Below are 22,618 nucleotides of genomic sequence, written 5' to 3' on the forward strand. Positions count from 1 at the left end.
AAAAATTTGATTGCATTATTTGACTGTTTTACTGATTAACTTTCTAATAACCATTATGAAATAGTTTTAATTGGGCCACTGAGCTGCCTTAGGAGGAGACAGATTAGCCTAAACTGAAAACAGAAAAGGTCAAGGCTTCAGTGCTGATCATCAGTAGGACTGGGTCAAGAATAAGTTGTAGATCCAGCCTCAGGGAGATACAAACCCCAATTATCCCACTAACAACCTACCTCCCCAAAAAAGGGGGGTATAGTTGTGCATACCAACACATTGGTTGTGTAAATGCTTGTTGACATGTCTGAAAAATGCCTAATTCTTCACTTCTTTCCATCACTTCACTGCTCTGCTATTTTCCAAAGCTACTGTAAACTTATAGGCTTACGAAATTTGGGATTTTCTAAGTAAACTATGATATAGTCTACAAATAGGTATAATTTGTTATTCTTTGATTTCCCATTTCTCTCTGGCTTTGTTGCTATAGCTAGCATTTTGAGAATATCTGTCAAGATGGGGAAGAAGTACATTCTTACTTTACTCCTATACTTAAGGGACAAGCTCCAGTGTTTCATGGTTGCAAACACTGCTAGAACAATATGTGGTTTTAGATATATTGTAAGATGTAAATTAGCTTTGAATTTCTTTGGATAATTTTAGAATTATCTTCTTTAATTCATAAGTAAAGAAGTTAGCATACTTTGGTGAATATACATAAACTCACAATGAAAATATTTTTCATTTGAAGATATCTGTGTCTCTGTGGGTGTTGCAATATATCCTATAGTATAAGGGAGGCATTTATAGAATTTAGATTCTAATAACACACAAGTTTGAGCCTCACATCACCCCCTTCAAGCAAACGAATTTGAAAGAAAATAAAGAAACAGTTTATGAATTATTTATTTTCTGGGTTAATGGAATGACATAGAACACATAAATGTCACATTAAAAAATCCAAAACTATTTTTATTCATGTTCTGAAAACATCACAATATACAGAACCCTGATAAGACCTGAAATTCATTGCACTAAAACAGTTTGTCAGTCTTTCATCACACTAAATGTCTTTATATATTACTGTTGACTTTTGAGAGAAATAAAATGTTCTGTATTTTCCTCAGGGGGTGAAAATCTGGGCAAGTTGAAGAAAAATTTTTTACCAGAGTATATAGCAGCTTAAATGTTAATACTTCATCGTCAAACTTAATAGCAGGAAACGAGCTGGTAAATGATCAGTGTAAAATTTTAGAACTTCAATGTTGGTATCTTAATTTTAAATCATAAAAGTTCTAGAGGTCAGCCCTGACAGTTTCCAGGGCCTTAAATTTAGGCATGAGTAGAACTGTCTTCTTGTTTTCAACCCAAAAATAATTGGGAGAAGGAAACCTCTAGCCTCTGAAACATCAGTGTGGCACTCTCACTGAGAAATGATGGATGCTTATTTTTCCAGATTTAAAAACAGCCTTGAACCAATAGCCTAACTAGCTGCTCTTGGCAACAGGGGAGGATAAATACAGAGACCAAAAAATGCTATCTTTTAGGGGATTGGAATAAGGAGACAAAACATGTGATTTCATGGGGATAAGGAAATTGTAGGAGAGAAATTTCTCCAGTCCACACAGGTTAGCAAAGGTTCTGTAACTTCTGAAGTTAGATGACATGTCCAGGGTGATATCAACAGAATGTTTCAGAGGTTGTCCTTGAACCCAGCCAGCTCTTCTTGACTTTGTGGCCAGTCCTCTATCTAATACACCACAGTACTGCTCATGAAATTTTTATGCAGGATAAAGGGTCCGGTGCTTGAATCAAAGATGTGGCGAAGAGGAAACTAGGGTTTTTCAAAGAAAGATGAAATATTAATTCAAAATTTTCTTCCACCCCACCTACCTTTTTCCAATCAATTTATTATTGAGGGTTTAACTAAGCTATTTACATTTATTTGGGTGAATAATATATAAAGAAGTCGCCGTTGTTTTGTTATAAATATCAGATCTGACCAGTTTATTTTTCTTTAAAGTGCTTTAAAAACAAAATACAAAGCTGTCCACCTTAACTGGCCTCTGTCTTCAAGTATAGATCACCATATTGACCATTGAGAGTAAATGACCCTGAAGTACAGCAAAGCTTGTTTTTCAAGTCTTAACACACAAATCTAGTATGTATATAAATGTACGCTTTCTAGAGAGCTAGCAACCAAAGAAATCTGCATTTACTGTCAACTACCCGTTGATTTTGTAAACTGCCTCTAGAGAAAATCTAGGCTACTTCTCAATTCCCTGATGTGTGTGATCACTCTTATGATACACTTCCATTTGTCCTGTCGACGCCTGTTTTCTGGCCCTTGTTAAAGTAGTTCATGGATGGTCAATCTCATTAAGATTAGTTATCAAATTTGGTGCACGTCCATCATCTACTAAGGGCTGGTAACGTAAGAAACAGGCAGACCTGTCACAAATGGAACCAGTGACTTCTTTCCCACCAAAGTGAAAAGTTTTTGAAGTGCCACACACAAACAAAAATTAAAAAAAAGGAAACTTGAACAGAATCTTAATTATTACTATGATACAATTTTTTTAGTCTTAAAAAAAAGAGATTTCCTTTCCACAAATGAATACATAGGCTTATAAAGATGGTTAAATAGCAGGTATCTAAATTTAAATTCCACTATAGAATCCAAAGAGCATGCAAGCCAACAGACCAGTCCTAGTCAGACGTAGATGGCAGCAGCAGCAGCAGCAGCAAGGACAGCAATGCTGACTGAGGTTTACATGATTCTTTCTCCCCCCTTCTTTTCCCTCAACATGCAAACACAGCTTTTCAAGCCATGTTTTTTTCATGACATTTTCACAAACTGAAAACGATCCTTTTTTCAGAATGGGTTTTTAGCTTTGGATTTGAGTGTTGTACAAACTGAGTGAAAATAGTCCAAGTCTAAAGAGGTTTACAGATCTTTCATCAGAGGCTTCACGTCAGTCCACTTTGACATCCTTTCTGTATTCTTTCCCCCCCTTTCCTCCCTAGGTAAACTACCACACGGAAGCGTGCAGTCCGGAAAGATGAAGAATCACTGCCAGTGAGATTACCTTGCACAGTTGGGCTATTGAGACTTCACTTGACATTCACTGCTGTACAGTTCTGCATAGCAGAAAGAATAGTGAGCAGTTAAACACGACGGACACATCTGCAAAGACTACATTTCCAATAAGGAAGCGACATAGTGCAATATGGATATGGTGGCCCTCCAATATGGAGGGCTTTATTTTCCAGCTTGAACCTGCCAGTGGCGATTGGCGCCCTTCGAAGGGGATGACGTTCCCGGTGACGAATGAAGAGGAGACTCGATTTATTATGGTTTCAGAATTAATGATGTTTACATCACGACTTGGACAGAAATATTGATCTGAAAACCATGGCAAGTGTGGTCTTTTACCCTATGTTCATTTCATAACTTAAAGAAAACGTCTCGTTTTGAGGTCTGAGTCGGATCTTTAAAGAAAAATTAAAAAAAGATACTTCTAGCTCGTCTTTACCTTCCCTTCTCTAAGCCCATCCCAGAACTAATGAATTGGGAAGAATTTTCACTCCCAAGCTTCTCTTTTTAAGAATTACAAACACAAATGAAAGAGTAAGTTCAGAAGGCAGCCATGAAGACGCTAGGTTGATGACATCAGGTAAAAGTGAGTACTGCCCCAGCGACACAGCACCGGACCGGAACTATGGAGAGGCTGAAAGAAACCGTCCCTGCCGGAGGCTCACCACTCTTAATTGTGCCCCTCCCTGGTTGACGCTGGGCTGCTTGCAAGACCACAAACGTGCCATTAGTGCTTTAGGTTAAAAAGCAGGAGAATAGATAGAAATCACAGGCAGAGAGGTCAGGTATACAGTATTTCCCTTGACACTAAGGCACAACCAGGCACATGGAAAAAGGATTTTTATGTCTAATGCTGCCCTGATTTTTGCACTCCTTAGGAAAAAAAAAACAACCAAAAAACTCCCCCCAAAACCAAATGCCCCCAATCCCCACAAGTTTTTAAGTAAAACTGAAAGAGCCCCAGATCAGGCCCCACAAAACCCATTCCATGTTCCCTCATGCCAGTCATTAATCCTAGTCACAGATGATGCTCCAGTAGGGTTGAGCCAAACCATAGTCTTTTTCTTTGGAAGCAAGGAGGGAAAATAGGGTAAGAAATCATTTTGTAGAATTTTGGAGAAGTCGGTCTAAGCAGAAGCGATGAGAAATGTTCAGTAAACCATGCAGGAAGGGTTAGATGGTGAGGGGCCCTCTTGCCGAGCTAGGTAGGAGGCCTGGGAGTCATGTTTGCAGAACATTGCAGCCCTTTTTCCTTTGCAAATCATAACATATTATTAAATGATTATTAAGTTTCTGCTATGGTGGTGAAATTCTGCAGGGGAAAAAAAGACACCACTCATTATTGTAGGGAATTAGGGTTCTTCCTGTTTTATCTTGGTTCTCTCTCTACTGAATCATTTCTTAAATATGACGAAACTTCCTTAACAATTTGAGAGTTGGTCTACAAGATGAGTTCCTTCCCATTCCTTTATGTAGGGGCACATAGCCCCATTTTGAAAAGATAATTATTCCAGTGTCAAAAGGTCAATTCAGGAGAAATAACACTTAATAAGAGGTGAAATAAATTCTTCTTGCTTTCCTCCAAAGCCTGTAACTGTAGAAGTCAATGCAGCAAGTGTATATGTAATTCAGTTGTCACAGAATAAAACTTGAATCTTTAATGTTTTTAAATGTTTAAAAATGCTTTATACAACTCATATGTTTTCCCCCTTCCTCTTTACAAACTTTACTTTTTTTAAATCAATCCCCACTGTCAGAAATCATAAAAGCAATGCTGACAGTCCTGCTCAAAGCCTGCAAGAACCCACTTGATTTTCCCAAAGCTTTCATCACCCAAAATGGGCTTTTCTGTATTTTGTTCTAATTGGTGGTTACTTTTGTGGGGAGACAGAGAGGGGAAAAGATGGTAAAGAAAACCATTCTAATAAATGTGAGTGGTGTTCTCAGTGCCCAATGCTACGTCTCATCAAAGCAACTACTCTTAGTCCTCCTCTTACCCCTCTAATGACTAATGATACCATAAAGTTACTCCTGTCATTAGTAAGAGAATCTAGCACACACCTAAACATGAGGGAACTCACTGATAGCCTAGTGGGCATCCCTCGAAGAGCAACCATCATACTTTTTAGTAAGAGATTCATTATTAAAAGGCAGATGGAGAATAAATAAAATTCACTGTGGCTGAGAAAAAGAAAATCTCTTTAAACCAGTAACCTGGTTCTTGAATTCCACACATTCTCACTCAAACCCCCAATTAGGCCAGTTCACATTTCACAAAAGCTGGTAAAAGCTATTTCTTAAAACGTGCTCTTGGAACTAACCTGATCAGTTCAAAGTGACCCATATTTAATTGGGTTGTGATGATTATCTTCCTTGACTACGTTATTAGTAAACATTCACTTGGCCACAGTATGCATCCAATAGTTCATTTTCTATTAGGGGAAAAACCTGGAACAACATTAATATAAGTTTTCCTTTTTTCTACTTTTGGGGAACTTTCACCCCTTTTCCTTCCTCCTGAAAATCTTTTATCTTGTCAGAAATTTCTCTAATACCTAATTTTGCACCTGGATGGTATTCTTCTGATTCTCAAAATTCTCTAACACCTAATTTTGCACCTGGATGGTATTCTTCTGATTCTCAAAATTCTCTAACATCTAATTTTGCACCTGGATGGTATTCTTGTGATTCTCAAAATTCTCTAACATCTAATTTTGCACCTGGATGGTATTCTTCTGATTCTCAAAATTCTCTAACACCTAATTTTGCACCTGGATGGTATTCTTCTGATTCTCAAAATTCTCTAACATCTAATTTTGCACCTGGATGGTATTCTTCTGATTCTCAAAATTCTCTAACACCTAATTTTGCACCTGGATGGTATTCTTCTGATTCTCAAAATTCTCTAACATCTAATTTTGCACCTGGATGGTATTCTGATTCTCAAAATTCTCTAACACCTAATTTTGCACCTGGATGGTATTCTTCTGATTCTCAAAATTCTCTAACATCTAATTTTGCACCTGGATGGTATTCTTGTGATTCTCAAAATTCTCTAACATCTAATTTTGCACCTGGATGGTATTCTTCTGATTCTCAAAATTCTCTAACATCTAATTTTGCACCTGGATGGTATTCTTCTGATTCTCAAAATTCTCTAACACCTAATTTTGCACCTGGATGGTATTCTTCTGATTCTCAAAATTCTCTAACATCTAATTTTGCACCTGGATGGTATTCTTCTGATTCTCAAAATTCTCTAACACCTAATTTTGCACCTGGATGGTATTCTTCTGATTCTCAAAATTCTCTAACACCTAATTTTGCACCTGGATGGTATTCTGATTCTCAAAATTCTCTAACACCTAATTTTGCACCTGGATGGTATTCTGATTCTCAAAATTCTCTAACATCTAATTTTGCACCTGGATGGTATTCTTCTGATTCTCAAAATTCTCTAACATCTAATTTTGCACCTGGATGGTATTCTTCTGATTCTCAAAATTATTCCAAATGACAGATGATATTTCACCAAGGCCCAAGCTAAATAGCTTTTTGCCATTAACTTAATGGAAAGATTTTCTCCTTACAAGATGCTCCCTGGCTAGCCTGCATCCAGACTTATTTGTCTTACTTGGCACAGTGAGTGAGGCTGCTCAAAGCCTGAGTCACCTGCATCCTTCCTATATTTATCTTCAGAAAGGCTCTAAGGGAGCCATGATTTGCCTCTACTGCAGTTGTATCCCAATTTCATATAAAAATGCCATAAACTGCTTTTTCAAGAGAGAAAACTACATTTGGGTCTTTGAAAGGGGACATTACTGGGGCTCTTTTTTTCTCAGGGGAGGAGGATCGTGGGGATGGGGGTGATAAGAATAAACACCCTGAATGTTGGTACCACTAATGTTTATTTTATAAGACAAGGCATACTACTTCCTAGAGGCCTCCTCCTTCCTTTGAGATAAGGAATTCTGTGTTCCACATGGGTTTGTTCCATGGGTGTTTATGTGCCAGCCTAGATCCAGAATTGGTTCCTAACATTCACTAAGATGTAGGGGGAGGAGCAGAGAGAGTTGGAGGAGGAGGAAATTTTGTGCATCCTTTCAAATATTCCAAGACCACAAGTGTTTTCTAGGTGTGTGAATATCTTCAGAGGCAGCATCTGGCACGTCTCAGAAACAGAAGGCTGCTGTGATGCTGCCCTGGAAACAGCAGAATTGGCAAGGGCTTTTTAGCACACAGCTGTCTTTCACTTGAAGCAACAACAACAAACTTTGTTTTTACCACACACAGGAATCAAGGTCATGGGGGTAGGCTTTATAGTGCCCCCTCTGCATAGGGACGTGCATACTTTGGCTCCTTCTCCATCAAGATTTTCAAACAGCCCCTTCTCGGCTGGAATTTATGGCATGTCTTTTACATTTTCTAATCCCCTGAATGAAAGTTCTTTCCTCCTGGGTTGCTGATGAATGCGTGATTGCTTGAGCAGGCTCAGCACTTCAGGCTTAATTGTTAAATGGTAGGAAACTGCCTCTAATGTGCTCCCTGGAAGGACAGACACATCAGTCCTGTGTTGGAGAATGAGGCTCAGAAATACCATTTTATATCTCTTTTCCCCTTCCGATTTGGGTGGATCATTTAATCAAGGGTTCTGTCATTTGTCTGTCTTGGTTTGGTTTTCCAAAAAAGCTGGTTAAGGACAATTTGGCTTCAAATTAAAGAGAACTAGTTCTGCTCACTGTGGACAGCTGGCTTTCAAAACTTGTATTGTTATTTCAGGGAACATTGACAAGGCATGTTTAAGGTTGAAATCACCTTGTTAAAGATGAGCAGATCTTCCCAGGTCCTGTAATGAGGTCAGGGTTATTCTTTCTCTTTTCAAGACCAAGAAAGGAGTTTCTCCCAAACCACACAGTAACTATGGGGGGAAAGTCACAGTAAAAAGGAGAAGAACTGTTGAAGAGATTCCTAGTTGCAACAAATTCTCTACTGCCCCAATTCAGGTAGCTCAGAGTGAAGTGTTTGTGGTGAAGAAAAAGCCACAACACAGATCTTTTGTGTATGCATTTGAGGTACAGATGAATTCAGATCATAATGGAGGAAACTCAGCAGGTTTTTCCCCACTATGGCAATTTCCTGTAATAAACATTAACTTTCCTAGAAATTTAAGACAGTAAAGTCCATGCCATTAATGGCAGTGAGGACTTGGTATGAGCAGATTTGTTTGAGTTAAGGCCCTCCCAAGCCTCAGGATGTGGGTTGCCAGCGTGTTCCTTCCTTCTAATATTAATTTAAATGAAGAGACATTGAATTTGAGGTGGGAGAGGTATGAGCAAAAAAAAAAATAAAAACAAACCCAAAGACAAACAATGCAGCAAAGCTAGCCAAGGGGTCTGTCCTTAGGCAAGACTGTGCCTCACAGGGAAAAGGTTCTGTGTTGACCATTTGTACCAAAGCCATCCATACACACTGCTGTCCAGCCTTATGGCTCTAATTGGGTAGCAGGGGACCATAACAGAAACTCTTGCACTGCCAAAGATTTTCTGAGAAAGCTGCTTGGTGTATCCCAAGTACTTTCCTGACTCACTATCCAGGCTCCCTATAGAAGTAGCTGTGATATCTCATTTTTAATTTCAAGTTCTTTCAAAAGCACAGAGAAGAAAGCTCATCTACCAGTCTTTCCAGATGCGATTTTATTGAAGGGACAAGACTGAAGAGGTAGTTTCTCATCTTGGATACTAAATTCTACCTGTCCAGACTCCACATGAACAGTAAATAAGATTTATAAAATAATTTTGAATGCATGGAAACACTGTTTTGCCCCACATTTCATTTACATTTTTGATTCTAAAACTTTATGGGGTGATGATAAATGCCCCACTTAATGACTTAATGAGTACGTGAAGGTCATTTACAGTGTGATGGGAAACTATTTTACTTTGGGTAATAGAAAAACTGATGTGTTCTCAGTACATTTAAAAAAATGAGGTTCCCAAATATTTTAGTATCAAAACTGAAAGATGGGAGAAAAAGCTATATTCTTGCAGAGAATGCTTTTGGTATTTCAGTTCCTCTAAGTGTCTTTAACAGGAAGTAGAAATCGCAGAGAAAGAAACAAACTAGTAACAAAGCAAAAAACAAAATAAAACAACAACAAAAAAACAGGAAAAAAACCCCCTATCCATCCACACAGTACAATGATGTTAGTCTCCTTAGGTCCCAAGAATACTGCCCTCTTTTTTATTTTTTAAACTGTTAATGACACCAAATGATGTGAAGATGACCAGGCTGACAAGTCTTTTAACCCTGTAGCAAGCAGGCAATGCTCCCTCAGTCTAGGCATTATTCAAATAAAAAATTATTCAAATAAGAGACTCTCAGATCAAAGAAAGAGACTCTGGCAAAACTTCTTCACCCTGGTACCAGTTCCTAAAAATTTCAGTACTCCCGTTAACCAGCCACGCTGTTGCTGCGGGCATCTCAGGCATTCCTCAGTTCAGAAAACATCATTAAAGAGAGATCTGCTGGTCCTTTAGAATACTTCTATTCACTGCAGTCCACATTTAGTGCTGTGAAATCTATTTCTTCCTATCCTATTTCCATCTTTTTCCTTCCCAGATTGAATTCCTCTTACAAGCCAGAAGCTCTTTTAATCCTCTTCTTCCCTTAGTTTCCTTCATGTCCAGTCATTCATTAGGACTATTTCAGTGTAAGAGAATAGCCAAGTCAATCTTTATATTCTCATTAGAAGCACAGCTCATGGGCCCACTGTGGACCTCAAGAATTTAGAAGTCTTTTGCCCTTTCCAAACATCTCCCGACCCAGGGAGCAGTTAAACAAAAACAAAACAACCTCCCACCTTTCCCCCAAAGTGCCTTTGGTTTCAAACACTCCAGGAACAAAAAGACATCTTTTCCATGACAGCATCCAGAGAAACGATGCCTCCTTCCATTGTTTTCCCATGATGAAAGCCACGAGTCCCAGAATGAGATGTTGGTAGGGCCCCACGCGTTGGAGCCACCATTTTATACTGTTTCTTTACACGTGAAACATTTAACACTGGTTGCCCCATCTCTTGGAGGTCCGTGCTCTACTTCCTTCCATTGAGATCCCATTTCCCCCTCGTGCCCACTTTGCAGCCCAAGAGAGACCTGATACTAATGAACCACTTGAATCGTCTTAAGGGGTGGCCTTCCGAGCTCGCCTCTCCTTGGCTCAAGGACTGCAGGTGAATGAGTTCGTAGACCATTTCAGCATGCTATTTTTTTTTTAAAGGATTCAATGTACTACTGTGTAAGAAAGTGGGGATAGGCTCATTATTGTCTTAATTTGGAAACACTTTAACCCCACCACCTGCATCTTTAATGAACTTTTTTGGGGGGAAGTTGGGGGGACAGGGAAGTCACAATAAGGTTTGGATCTTGAGACCTCAATAAAACCATTGGTCATAGAAGTGTTAGTTCAGGTCCCTGACCATCTTCCACCTCCAACGACACATGGGGGGCCTGCAACCCCTCCTCGCTCTGGCTATGAGCCTACCCTTCTGCTTTAGGAATTTGGGGGTCATGCATTGTCTTCCAAAGGAAATACCAGTCGGGTGCCCCGGTTTGAAACTTCATGATCTCCCATTCCCAGGTCTCGTTCTAGCGCCTCCTCTGAGCTGCTTTTTGTTCTCCTGCCCTCGAGGCTCGTGGTGGCCGTGTGGGAGCCTGAGGAGCCGTTCGCTGTTATGGTGCTGTCTCCATATGTCAGAGTGAGGTCACCGTCGTTCAGGATAAAATCAGAGTCTTCATCTCTCAGCTGTTCTTGGTTCTGAAAAGGAAAAAAAAAAAGGCATCCAACAAGATAAGGAGAGAACCTTTTCATGTCAGTCAAAAACAAACTACATAAGATAAGCAGTGTCGAGCTATACTAGATCAATGGCTTATAAGTTGGTCAATAATAATTTATCGAGCAGTTATTTGTGCCAGCACAGAGAAGGGAAAAAACTGGTCTGAACTCTACCCTCCTCCTCGATACAAGACTCACCTAGAGAAGCTATTATTTAAGCCACCAATTATATTTAGATATTTATATTTAGAATGATATTATTCTAATTCTAATAATAATTCTAGTAGTATAATAGAATATATATTAGATCATGGGGGACAGCTAAGTGGCCTGATGGATAGAATGACAAGCCTGGAGTCAGCAAGACCTCAGTTCTAGTCTGGTTTCTGACATTTGCTGTTCAACCCTAGACAAGTTACTTAACCCTGTTTATTTCCTCAGTTTCCTCATCTGTAAAATGGAAAACCATGCCAATATTATTGCCAAGAAAATTCAAAATGGAACCATGAAGTTAGTCACGACTGCAATGATTGAAGAACCACCTCTGAAACTTGATTATAAGCTATTAAAAATTTTAATTGTATTTTTCTAAAAAGGGGGAGTTCTAATAATCATTGGGCACCAATCTTGGAAATTTTCCTTTGGGGACAGCTAGGTAGATCAGTGGATTGAGAACTAGACTTAGAGTTGGGAGGTTCTGAGTTTAAATTTAACTTTAGACACTTCTAAGCTGGGTGACCCTGGGCAAGTCACTTAACCCCAATTGCACTTAAGCCCTTACTGCACTTCTGCCTTGGAACCAATATATAGCATTGAATCTAAGATGGAAGGGGAGAGTTTAAAAGAAAAGAAAATTTTTCTTTATCCCAACTCTGCCATTACAAAACTACCTGACTCTAGACAAGCCACCTCTGTGGGTCTCTAAGGAATCTTCAGGTTCTTAGTCTATTTCCCCACTCTTCTAGCTTTCCCAGTGTTGTTCAGCCCTGATGCAAACAGGCAAACATTAGTCCTGTGAACACAAGCAAGACAAGCTTCTTGAACTATCTCCCAGATCCAGTCTGAGGACGTGAAGAAGAGGAACCTCAATAGAGGAAGGAAGCCCCTTGCTCTTCCAGCTAGGTGGTGCAGTGGATAGGATGCTGAGACTAGAATTAGGAAAATCTGAGACCAAATTCAGCCACAGACCCTTAGTGGCTGTGAGGCCCTGAACAAGGAAGCCATTAACCTCTGCTTCAATTTCCTCAACTGTAAAATGTTGATAATAATAGCACCTACAGCCCAGGGTTTTGTGTGTGAGGATCAAATGTGCTTAGCATAGAACTTAGCTCACAGAAGGCACTTAATACTTTTTTCTCTCCCCCTTACCTCTTTTCAAGAAGAGGAAAAAAAATTGACATGAGGGGAGAGAAAAAGCCTTCCAGAACAGTTTCACTTATTCAGAAGTAGAAATTGCTATAGTATTTTCTCCCCCAAAAAGGAATGGAACTGTTTCCCATCAAGGTTTGGTCATAGTGAAAGTAACAAGACTGAGTAATAAACGGGTCTTTAGAGAGGCTGCACTCATATAAAATTAAATACTGTATAGGAAGTGTTACAAGGCAATCTATAAGGCCCCCAACTCAATTCCCTTTAATATGATAAATACAGAAACAAGGGAAGGATTAACTCACCCTATCATACACTAAAAATTCAATAGATAGCAATATTCTTTTTTATTTTTGTCTTAGTATATATTTCCTTTAATGTAATTTCATTATTAAAAAAACATTTTTCCTTGATTACATGATTTATGCACTTTCCTCCCTCCTGGAGCTGACAAGCAATTCTACTGAGTTATACATGATCCTGTTATAAGCAAGAGAAGGTTAGAGCAGATTGCAGAGGCATGAGACTTAACAGGGAGAGAATTCTAGAATGGGAAAGTAAACCTACACTAACTCAAAAAAAAAAAACCCAACCCTTTTAATGGTAAGAGAGGTAGTGAGTTTGGGTAGTTAGGCAGGACAGGGCCCAGGAAGAGGTCCTGGACCCAGATGGACCTCAGACCTAATCTTGCAGATAGATGGTTCAGGATCACACCAGGAAGCTCTGTAGGTATCAACCAGACAACAGGGAAGCAGATAGGATGGAAAAGATAAGGTAGAAACAGCCACCATGGGAAAGCAGCCAGTCCCTCCTGGTTAAACCAGAAAAAGACCCCTCAATCTCAGTTAACTGTCTTTCCCTTCCTTTCCCATTCTGGAATCCTCTTCCTATTAGTCTCATGCCTCTGCAACTTGCTCTAACCTCTTGCTTATAACAACCCTAATAGAGTCTAATCTATTTCCAGGCACATTCATAAATATAGCCTTAGAAAAAGAGCTCCTCAAGATGCTCATCTAGTCACTATAGGCCTTGGCAATCCTTAGGAGCAACACTGCCCTTAATTCTCTGATACCACTAGTGTGGCCCTTAGCCAACAGTGAGCCCCGCCTCACACCTGGGAATGGCACTTTGAGATTTTGAGGCAAGAACGCTCACTTCTGGATCAGAACTTGGTGGTCCCTGGGAGTGTCACAGCACTCATTGCTTATGCCTTATATGATACTTAGTAATAGTATCACCTCATAGATGTCCATGGCACTCTTCTGTTTTTGAGGTAATATATTTATTTAACTTGTCCCATGTTTATACCATTTGTCTAAGCAGAATATGGGATCTTTGGGTAGAGAAGACCAGAAGATGGTTCTATCTAGAACTTTCTTGGTCAGGGGGTCTTAATAGGAATTCATGGGTAGAATCCAGGTGGTCTGAAAACCTAGATGGGGAGAAAATCACTGTTTTATTTTAATAGTATGTCTCCTTTATAATCCCACATATTTTGTTTTATACCTTTAAAAACATGGTTCTGAGAAGGGGCCCAGAAGTTTTACTAGGCTTCGGCCCAAGACACAAAGAAAAATAAAAATCCTCTAGAGTCTGTGCTAAAAAAAAAGTGAAGTGAATGAACATATAGTCAGGTATGTCTAAGTAACTTTTTTTCCAGGTCCTGCTTTTTATCCAACATGCATATTCATTTCCTTTTTTAATTCACTATCCATCTCTAAATTATATTCTATCAGCCAAGAGGCAATTGGTCTTCATGCATTATTTCTCCATCATGCACATTCCTATAATAATGAAATGGGACTCCACTGTCCTGACTCACATTTTTGAATGTGCAAATGCACAGCCATCCCTTTTCTGCCCAAAGATCTATGGGACTGAGCAGGTTCCACGTATAGAACTAATTTTATTTATTTTAAATTAATTTATTTAAAAATATTCTTTCATGGTTACATGATTCTTTCCCTCCTCACTCCCAGAGCCAACAAGCAATTCCATTGGGTTACACATGTCACTTGATACATTTTTGTACTAAAGTAATTTGAAAAAACCCAAATCACAAATTACATACCCATATAAACATATGTTTTCCTTCTGTGTATCTGCTCCCACAGTTCTCTCTTGATGTAACTAGAATTCTTTCTCATAAGTCTATAGAACTAATTTTAAATAAGTGAGAAATCTTATCTTTCCTGAAAATTCCTCCATTCAACATACATTAAATGTTTGCCTAAAACAAATGAACTCATCATAACTGACCTATCTGAATTTCCAGCTCCATCAACATAAAAGGAAACTGGTATGGGGAAAAAGGAATCAGAGACCCTGGAATCACCAAATTCCAATTTTATTCGCCCCTTACATGCCTCAGTTTCCTTGTCTGTAAAACAGATTAGATGGTTTCTCATTTAAGGTTCCTGTCACTACTAAATCTGATGAATTACTCCCACTAACTAGAATTCATTCTTTCCTTTTATTATTTATTTATTCCTATTGTTTTATTTATTTCTTTTCCTTATACTACTTTTATTACAAAATATTCCTGTTATTATTGTGTGTGCCTGTCTTTGTCAACTCTGTCTAGCAGGATTATTAGCTCCCAGTCTTTGAAGGCTCCTATCCTAGAGGCAAACAGATGCTTAACAGATACACTTGAGAACCACACTAGAGAAAACATTGGGAGGACTTTTTTCCAAGTGCAAATCCTTCTAGGTTCCAAAGCCAGCTCCATCACTTACTACTTTGTGTGACTTTGGAAAAGTCATTTCTTCTCTCTGGGACCGTTCTGCAATCTATACAACAAGGGGCCTGAATACACAACCTCTACCAACCCTTCCTGCTCTAAGTCTATAATTTTATGATTCTGGCTTCTTCCTCACAGTGGTAAATATGCCTTAATTCAATGGAAAGCTAGAGGGTGATGGTATGTATGTGAGGATAACAAAGGGACATTCATTCCAATAAAAGCAAAATATAAGATCAGAAAAACTACATTAGAGAGGTGGTAATACATAATATTAAATAAGAGTGATAAGCTTGAAAAGAGGCTGAGTTCAACCTTTATTTCTCTATTCCTGATTCTTTAGACTTTCTTTTACACTATAGGAGAAGCAACCTTCTCACCCTGAAGGATTACTGGGTCCCAGCATCCCCTTCCTCTGATTGATTAGTTCCTCTCGGAATCTCCATTTTATTTCATTTATTTATTTAAAAAACCCTTACTAAGTATCAATTCTCTTCAAAGGATTTTGTATTTTTGGGAAGGGTCCTGACACCCAACTTGTAAAAATGGAGATTTGAACCCCAGACTTCAATCCCCAGAAGTCTTTGGTACTTCCCAGAATTCCCTATAATCTCACCTGAGATCCCCACCTGGGCGAGATCACAATTTGTATTTAAACTGGCTGTAATGCCTGCTGTACTCTCTTCCTCTACTCAGAGATTGCAACAAGATGTAAGTGAAGTGTGAATGGGCTAATCAGCCCTAGGCACATGCTTTTCTTATTTTGTATTTTCTTATTTCCTTGATTTCTAATAATCGTTAATAAACATCATAAAATATAATATTTTTATTAGTAGAGACTAAATTTAACTTTTACAAACTCCCATGGGAGTTGCTAGGATCCTTCCAAGGAATCCAAGGGGCCTCCTATGACTAGGAATCCAAGGGGACTCCTGTGAGTCTAGATGATTCAGTTTTATAACCCTGGGCAAATCACTTTCCCTCTGTTTGTCTCAGTTTCTTCATTTATAAAAGAGGAATAATAATAGCACCTACCTTTTGGATTTGAAGATCAAATGAGATAATATTTGTAAAACAGCAGAATACTGGCTGGCACACAGTAAGTGCCGTATAAATGTTAGCTATTGGAATCATCATTTTTTTTCTAAATCTCATTGTGGATGACCCTTTGCATTTTAAAGCTGAATGCCAAACCCTCAAAATCTAGTTTTCTAATTTCTAGATTTCTGTCGATGACAATATCTGGTCAACCAGGTTTGAGTATTTGGAGACATCTCTGATTTTTCTCTCTCTCTCACAATACAGCTGCATAACTGCCAACGCCTATAGATTCTGCCTCCATAATCTATCACATTTGCCCCTCTCAGTCCTTTATTATTACCTAAACTACAGTCATAGGTTCCTTCTTGATCTCTCTGTTCCCTCTTCAATCTCTCTCTTCATCACTCTGTCAGAGTCATCTTACCAACGCAAAATCTGACCACATTCCTCTTTGCAAAAATCTTTAGCAATTGTCCATGGTTTACTAGATGGGACAAACCTCAGACTGGCATTTACAGCTCTACATAATTTGGGTCCAATTTGCCCTTCTAGTTTTATTTTACATGATTCACTTTCACATTTTTGAAAGACCAACAAAAGTAGATAATTTACTAATCAGTAAGTTCCACCCAAGATATTCCTGAAAAAGTCTGCCTTACCACAAATCTCTTCCCATTAAAGTCTTTTTCTTTTGATGCCCAGCTCAGTTATCAGCCAATCCCTTCCCTTCCATCTTAGAATCAGTACTTCTTGGTTCCAAAACAGAAGAACGGTGGGGGTTTTAGTGACTTGCCTAGGGTCACACAGCTAAGAAGTGCTGAGGCCAGATGTGATCGCAGGACTTCCCATCTCTAAGTCTGGCTCTCAAACCACTGAGCCAACTCACTGCCCCCTGCTCATTTCACACAAATCATCCAAAGTTTCTCTGAAACGGACCCTTTTAAAATTTTCTTATACCACAATAGTATTCCATTACATTCACCTGCTCTAATTCATCCTTTCCCCAATTTATGGGTATCTCCTCGGTTTCTAGTTCTTTGCCACCACAAAAAGACCTGCTAGAAATATTTTTGTACATATGCATCCCCTTCGTTTATTGCCTGGGAAACCGAGTTCTCATAAAGTTTGAGTGACTTGTTCCTAGGTTCAGAAACAGAGTTAGTGGCACTGCTGGGATCTGAAACCCAGTTCTCCATGGAGCCTTCCCTCATTCTCCTCCCTAATCTCTCATATCACTTTTTTAGGTCTCCTCCTAGGCACTAATATTACACGTTGTATTGTGATTACTGATGTGCTTCAGTTATCCTCCACTAGCTAGAAAACTACCCGAGGGCAATGAGATCTGTTTCAGCCACAGATCCTTTCATCGCCGGTACTAAGTCCAATATACGTAGCAAGTACTGAATAGTGCTGTGTTAATTTTCTATAACTTCTGAAATGGATTTAAATTATCTCAGGAAGCCAGCACTGGTTCCATAAACTGGGATGGATGGCTTCAAGACATGAGGAGGGAGGGGAAGAGGATGGGGAATAGTTCATTTTCAAATTTGATCCACAGATGCATTATCTTAATGAGTCTTTAACGTATTCTCAATTGGGATTCTTAAAATGATGCTAATTAACATGATTAGCAAACCATTATTGCACACAGCCTGATTAAAATAAAAGGCAGCAGGGATTCTTTGAAAGAGAATCAAATCAGGAGAGAAACACTGCTGAACTGGATGGAACATGAGACTTTAATGCTAAAGTGGTTAGAGTTTCATTAATGGAGAAAAGGTGAGGTTGGCAGAAAGTCCTGGGGCTGTGGACCACGTTTAAAGCAGCTGACTGAGGGTGCCTCTGCAATCTTTTTTAGCCTGCCTAAACATATGGAAATTCAAAACACTGTAACTTGTATTCATTGTAGCCATTTCATAAGATATAGAGTTACAAAACTAGCCTTTAATTCACAAGGTCACATACTTCTGGGACGGGAGGTGATCAGGGGATTAGCTGAGCTGACCAAAACAGGGAGTAACACTTACTGGGGAGGCTTTTTAAATGATCTGGAAACAGGAGACATCACCATGCGACCAGCACTGTGCTGTGCTTTAAAATGGGGTATCGGGAGGCATGTCAAGTTTAACCTTTTTAGCAGAATTGGGTAGAAATCAAAATGCCCAGGAGGGGAAGGCTCAGGAGGATCTTGGCAAGATGAAAAGTGGATGAAAGGATTTAGAGCTAGAGGAGACCCGAAAGGTCTGGTAGCCCAACCCCTTCGTATTACAGGTGGAGAAACTGAAATTCAGAGCAATGACGTCACCAGGCGAATGAGGTCTTGAACCTAGCTAGGTCTTCTCACTATGAATCCATCGGTCTTTCCACCGCTCTTCTGTCTTCCTTTTCATCTAAACAGGGTTAGTAGCCCTCTCCAGAAATATCAGAGGGGGCCATTTTTTGTTGGAAGGTTTTTCAGAAGCTTTTCAAAGCTCAACTCAGGTTTTTCCTGGAAGCAACCCTAATTCCTTAATTGTCAGTACTCTCTCCCAACCCAATTTTCCTTATGCTAAATGGAGCACTGGACCCGGAGCCAGGGAGGCCAGAATTCAAATCTAGCCTTATCCAAGCAATTGGTGTGACTCTGGACAGGTCATTTAACCTCGATCTGTCTCAGTTTCCTCTATTAAATGGGGATGATAATCATAACATCTACTTGCCAGGGTTATTGTAAAAGATGAAATGAGATACTTGCAAAGTGCTTTGCATATCTTAAAGTAGTATTTAAATGTTTGCTATTGCTGGTATTTTAAAAAAAAAAATTTAGTGGATAAGTTCTGTCTTGACTCTCTGTAAGGCCATTGGGAATTTTCTTGGTAAAGATACTGGAGTGATTTGCCATTTCCTTCTCCAGCTCATTTTCCATCAGAGGATCACACAGCAAGGAAGTGTCTGACGTTGACCTGGCTGGCACTGAGATCCTCCAGATTTCAGACCCAGCACTCTCCGCTGTGCCACCCAGAAAAAAATCTACATTCTTTGGCTCCTTTGTTTTAGAATTCTTAGTATCGACTGCATTGCCTTGGACATAGTGGACAAGCAATTAATGTTGTTTAGAGAATTTATTCTCTTCTAGTTAACGATAAAAGTGATGTTAATTAATCGTTCCCAAAGCACAGGGATAAATAAACTCCAGTGGCTCTGAGATTCTTACTCTTATTACCTCTATCGAGATTAAATATAAACTGCCTGGTGTTTAATGCCCTCTACAACCTGACCCCAACCTACACTTGCAGGCTTGCACACTCATTATTTCCTTTTGCGCTCTCTTTGGTCCCATCCAACTGGCATTCTTGCTGCTCTTCACCCAGAATACTCCATTTCCTGTTTCCTGTACTTACTTCGTACACCTGTGGGCTGGTCAGGCACCGCGCCAGCAGACCACACCACGCTGGAAGGGTCGTCGTTAACGGCGGTCCACTGTGAGTGAGGATAGGCTTCAAGTAACTTTTAAAAAAAGGAGAAATCAAGGAAAAAAACACACTTGGGAAAACACACACACGCATAAAACAAAACCTCCTAAATGTTGTTTTATCTGGCATCCGATCTACCCTAGTACTCACCCACTTTACCAGTATTATAGTTGACATTCGTGACAATGGCCTTTCCTGAATCAATGAAGGATTAATTTATTAATTTTAGCAGTTAAAAAAAAGCCAACCTCTTAGATTCTGTTTCATCAATGCCCCTCCCCCCAAGAACATTTCCCTATCTACAGAACACAAAAGAGTATTCTATATAAAACTATGATTCTCTTTTCTTTTTCTTAAACCCTTACCTTCCATCTTGGAATGAATACTGTATATTGGTTCTAAGGCAAAAGAGCTGTAATGGCCAAGTAATGGGGGTTAAGTGACTTATCTAGGGTCACACAGCGAGAAAGTGCCCAATTTTCATAATTCTTAAAAAAATTTTTTTTGTGTGATTTTCAAAACCATCTTGCTTTTCCATGCTTCCTTCTTTTCAACAGAGTCTAGGTGTCAGCTGTCTTTAACTATGCTGGCACACACGGGAATTTTCTGAAACATCAGAGTACTCTCCCCAGCTGTAATGGGTTAGAATTCTCTTAAAAAAAACAAAAAACCCTCACCTTTCTTAGAATCAATACTGTGTATTGGTTCCAAGTCAGAAGAGCTGTAAGGGCTAGGCAACGGGGGTCAAGTGACTTGCCCAGGGTCACACAGCTGGGAAGTGTCTGAGGCCAGATTTTGAACCCAGAACCTCCTGACTCTAGTCCTGGCTCTCAATCCACTGAGCCACCCAGCTGCCTCCTAGAATTTACTTTTAAATCAACATCCTGGCCTTTAACCAGCAGACAGGCTATACACAGCAGCAGAAGGAAATGACAGCACCAGAAATGATGGTTTTATAGTCACTTACTGTCACTGGGCTTCAATTTTCTTATTTGAATGACTTAAATGGTCTCTAAGGTCTCTCCTAGCATGCTCCTCCCAGCATCATCCTACCTCATTTTTAGTACTCTTTCAGTCTCTTTCAGTCTCTCTCTCTGTCTCAGTCTCTTTCAGTCTCTTTCAGTCTCTCTCTCTCTCTCTCTCTCTCTCTCTCTCTCTCTCTCTCTCTCTCTCTCTCTCTCTCTCTCTCTCTCTCTCTCTCTCTCTCTCTCTCTTTAGTTCTCTTGCCAGCTGTCAAGTTGTATGATCTGAGGACAAATCAGTCTTGCCAGGGGACGTGTGAAGGCACAGCAAAAGTTAGGATACTTGAAACAACTTGGTGTCCCTTTGTTCGTAACAAGGCGCCGTTATCCTACACTTTAGCACAATATCGGCTACCTGGGTGGCTTCCAAATGGAACTATCATAGAATGTTGGCAGGCAGAAGGAACCTCAGAAATTATCTAACCCAATTACTCTCTTTTTAAAGCTTACTTTAAGGTAAAATCGAGAAGGAAACCCAGTTCTCTTCAGCTTTCTAGTCCACTGCGTTAAGCTATCTTATACATTTCTCTTGTAAGACATTCTTACTTTAATGCCAATGGGCATCAGGGCAAGGTCTGACTCTGGAAATCTATAAATGCCCAGCCACTTTTATGGAATAAGGTCAGAACTGGGATACATTAACTGGGATTGAGTGTGTGGAAACCACAAAACATCCATCCCATGACCATTCACAATAGGTGGGATTTTGCTAAAAGTGTTATCTTTAGATTCCACAAGATGGAGAAAATTTGGATGAAAATTTCCAAAAATTAAAAAATTCCCCAAATTAAAAATTGTTTACCAAAGAGGTGGAGAATTTGCATAGATAAACACAAAGGAAATGGCATGAAAAAGAAAAAAAAAACAGGAACTTGGGAGAAAGGGTTTGCAAACATAAAGGTTTGTTTTTTTTTTTTTTGTGACACTCAAGGATTATTATGAGGAAGATGGTTACCTTCTACTTTGACCTGAGATGGGACAAGAGAAAATGGACTTGAAACATACAAGATGATATTTGGATTAGATGGTGAAGAACTTCTGGTTTTCAATTGTTTACTAAAGGGCTTTTACGGCAGTTAGAGATCTTTGAGAATTAAATAAACACACAATTGTCTGGAATGTTTCAAAAATCATTTCAATGGGGAAGGAGAAGAAATGACATGATTCTATAAGCAACTCTGCCTTTATCTGGTTGAGATGTCACTTTAAAAAATTCTTGTTCATAGAATTATTGACTTAAAGACCCAGAAGGAATCTTTTCCACCTTCCCAAGAGGCCATATGATTTAGCTTACTGCCTAAGGCAGACTATCTGTGGAGCTACTCAAGACATATACTTATCTAGACCCATTTTCTTTTCTTTCTTTTTTTTTAAGCATCTCTGGGGATGAATTTAGGTCTGAAAGCCTTCATTCACACACACACACACACACACACACACACAGGTAAAGAGTGTTCGTTAATGTCTACTAAACTCTCGTTACAACCAAAATCCATTCCTTCTTGTTTCATATTCTGGAGATAAAGGGGAGGAGGGGGACAGTGTAGCCAAGAAGGTCAGCCTTACTGTCAGGAAAATCAGGGCTCAAATTCTTTCTCTGACATTTTGCTATGTAACCCCAGGAAAAGTAACTTCTCAGAGTCCCAAACGCCTCTTGGGCTATAGGGTAAAGACTAGCTGCTGCTATGGAGCTCAGTGAAGTGGGTTTTCACACTGGGTCCTCTTTTCATAGGTCCAGGCAAAAACAAAACAAAATAAAACATGAAAAAAGTGAACTTTTTTTTTAATACCAAATAACCTCTAAGTTGTCCTTATGAGAATCTTTTAAATTTCTTTCCTTTTTTTTGTTGTTTAAAACCTTTACCTTCTCTCTTAGAATCAATACTAAATATTGGTTCCAAAACAGAAGAGCAGTAAGGGCTAGGCAATGGGAGTTAAGTGACTTGCCCAGGGTCACACAGCTAGCAAGTGTTTGAGGCTGGATTTGAACCATGGACCTCTCATCTCTAAGTCTGGCTCTCTATCCATTAAGTGGATTTGAACCAGGACCTTCCATCTCCAGGTCTGGCTCTCT

At 39.3% G+C, this 22,618-nt stretch overlaps 2 protein-coding genes across 8 annotated transcripts in view; one reads left to right on the forward strand and one right to left on the reverse strand.

The window, feature by feature from the left end:
* Window positions 1–4,769, forward strand: part of CHST7 (carbohydrate sulfotransferase 7) — a 32,580-nt gene extending 27,811 nt beyond the window's left edge. Inside the window, exon 2 of the mRNA XM_007501044.3 lies at window positions 3,019–4,769. Within this exon, the coding sequence (XP_007501106.1) occupies window positions 3,019–3,022 (4 nt within the window). The 3' untranslated portion in view covers window positions 3,023–4,769. The remainder of the gene's footprint in view (window positions 1–3,018) is intronic.
* SLC9A7 (solute carrier family 9 member A7) overlaps window positions 1–22,618 on the reverse strand; it is a 250,945-nt gene that overhangs the window by 16,305 nt on the left and 212,022 nt on the right. For 3 of the 7 annotated variants that reach the window (XM_056807133.1, XM_056807132.1, XM_056807134.1), the window contains 2 exons: window positions 19,451–19,556; window positions 10,679–10,900 (listed from right to left, as the gene is read on the reverse strand). In XM_056807133.1, coding sequence (XP_056663111.1) covers window positions 10,679–10,900; window positions 19,451–19,556 — 328 coding nt within the window. Of the gene's footprint in view, window positions 1–879; window positions 10,901–19,450; window positions 19,557–22,618 lie in introns of those variants that run through there. The other 4 variants (XR_008913913.1, XR_008913911.1, XR_008913912.1 and 1 more) reach the window with 3 other exon arrangements.

Source organism: Monodelphis domestica, chromosome 8 (assembly GCF_027887165.1).
Source record: "Monodelphis domestica isolate mMonDom1 chromosome 8, mMonDom1.pri, whole genome shotgun sequence".
Taxonomy (NCBI): Eukaryota; Metazoa; Chordata; class Mammalia; order Didelphimorphia; family Didelphidae; genus Monodelphis; species Monodelphis domestica.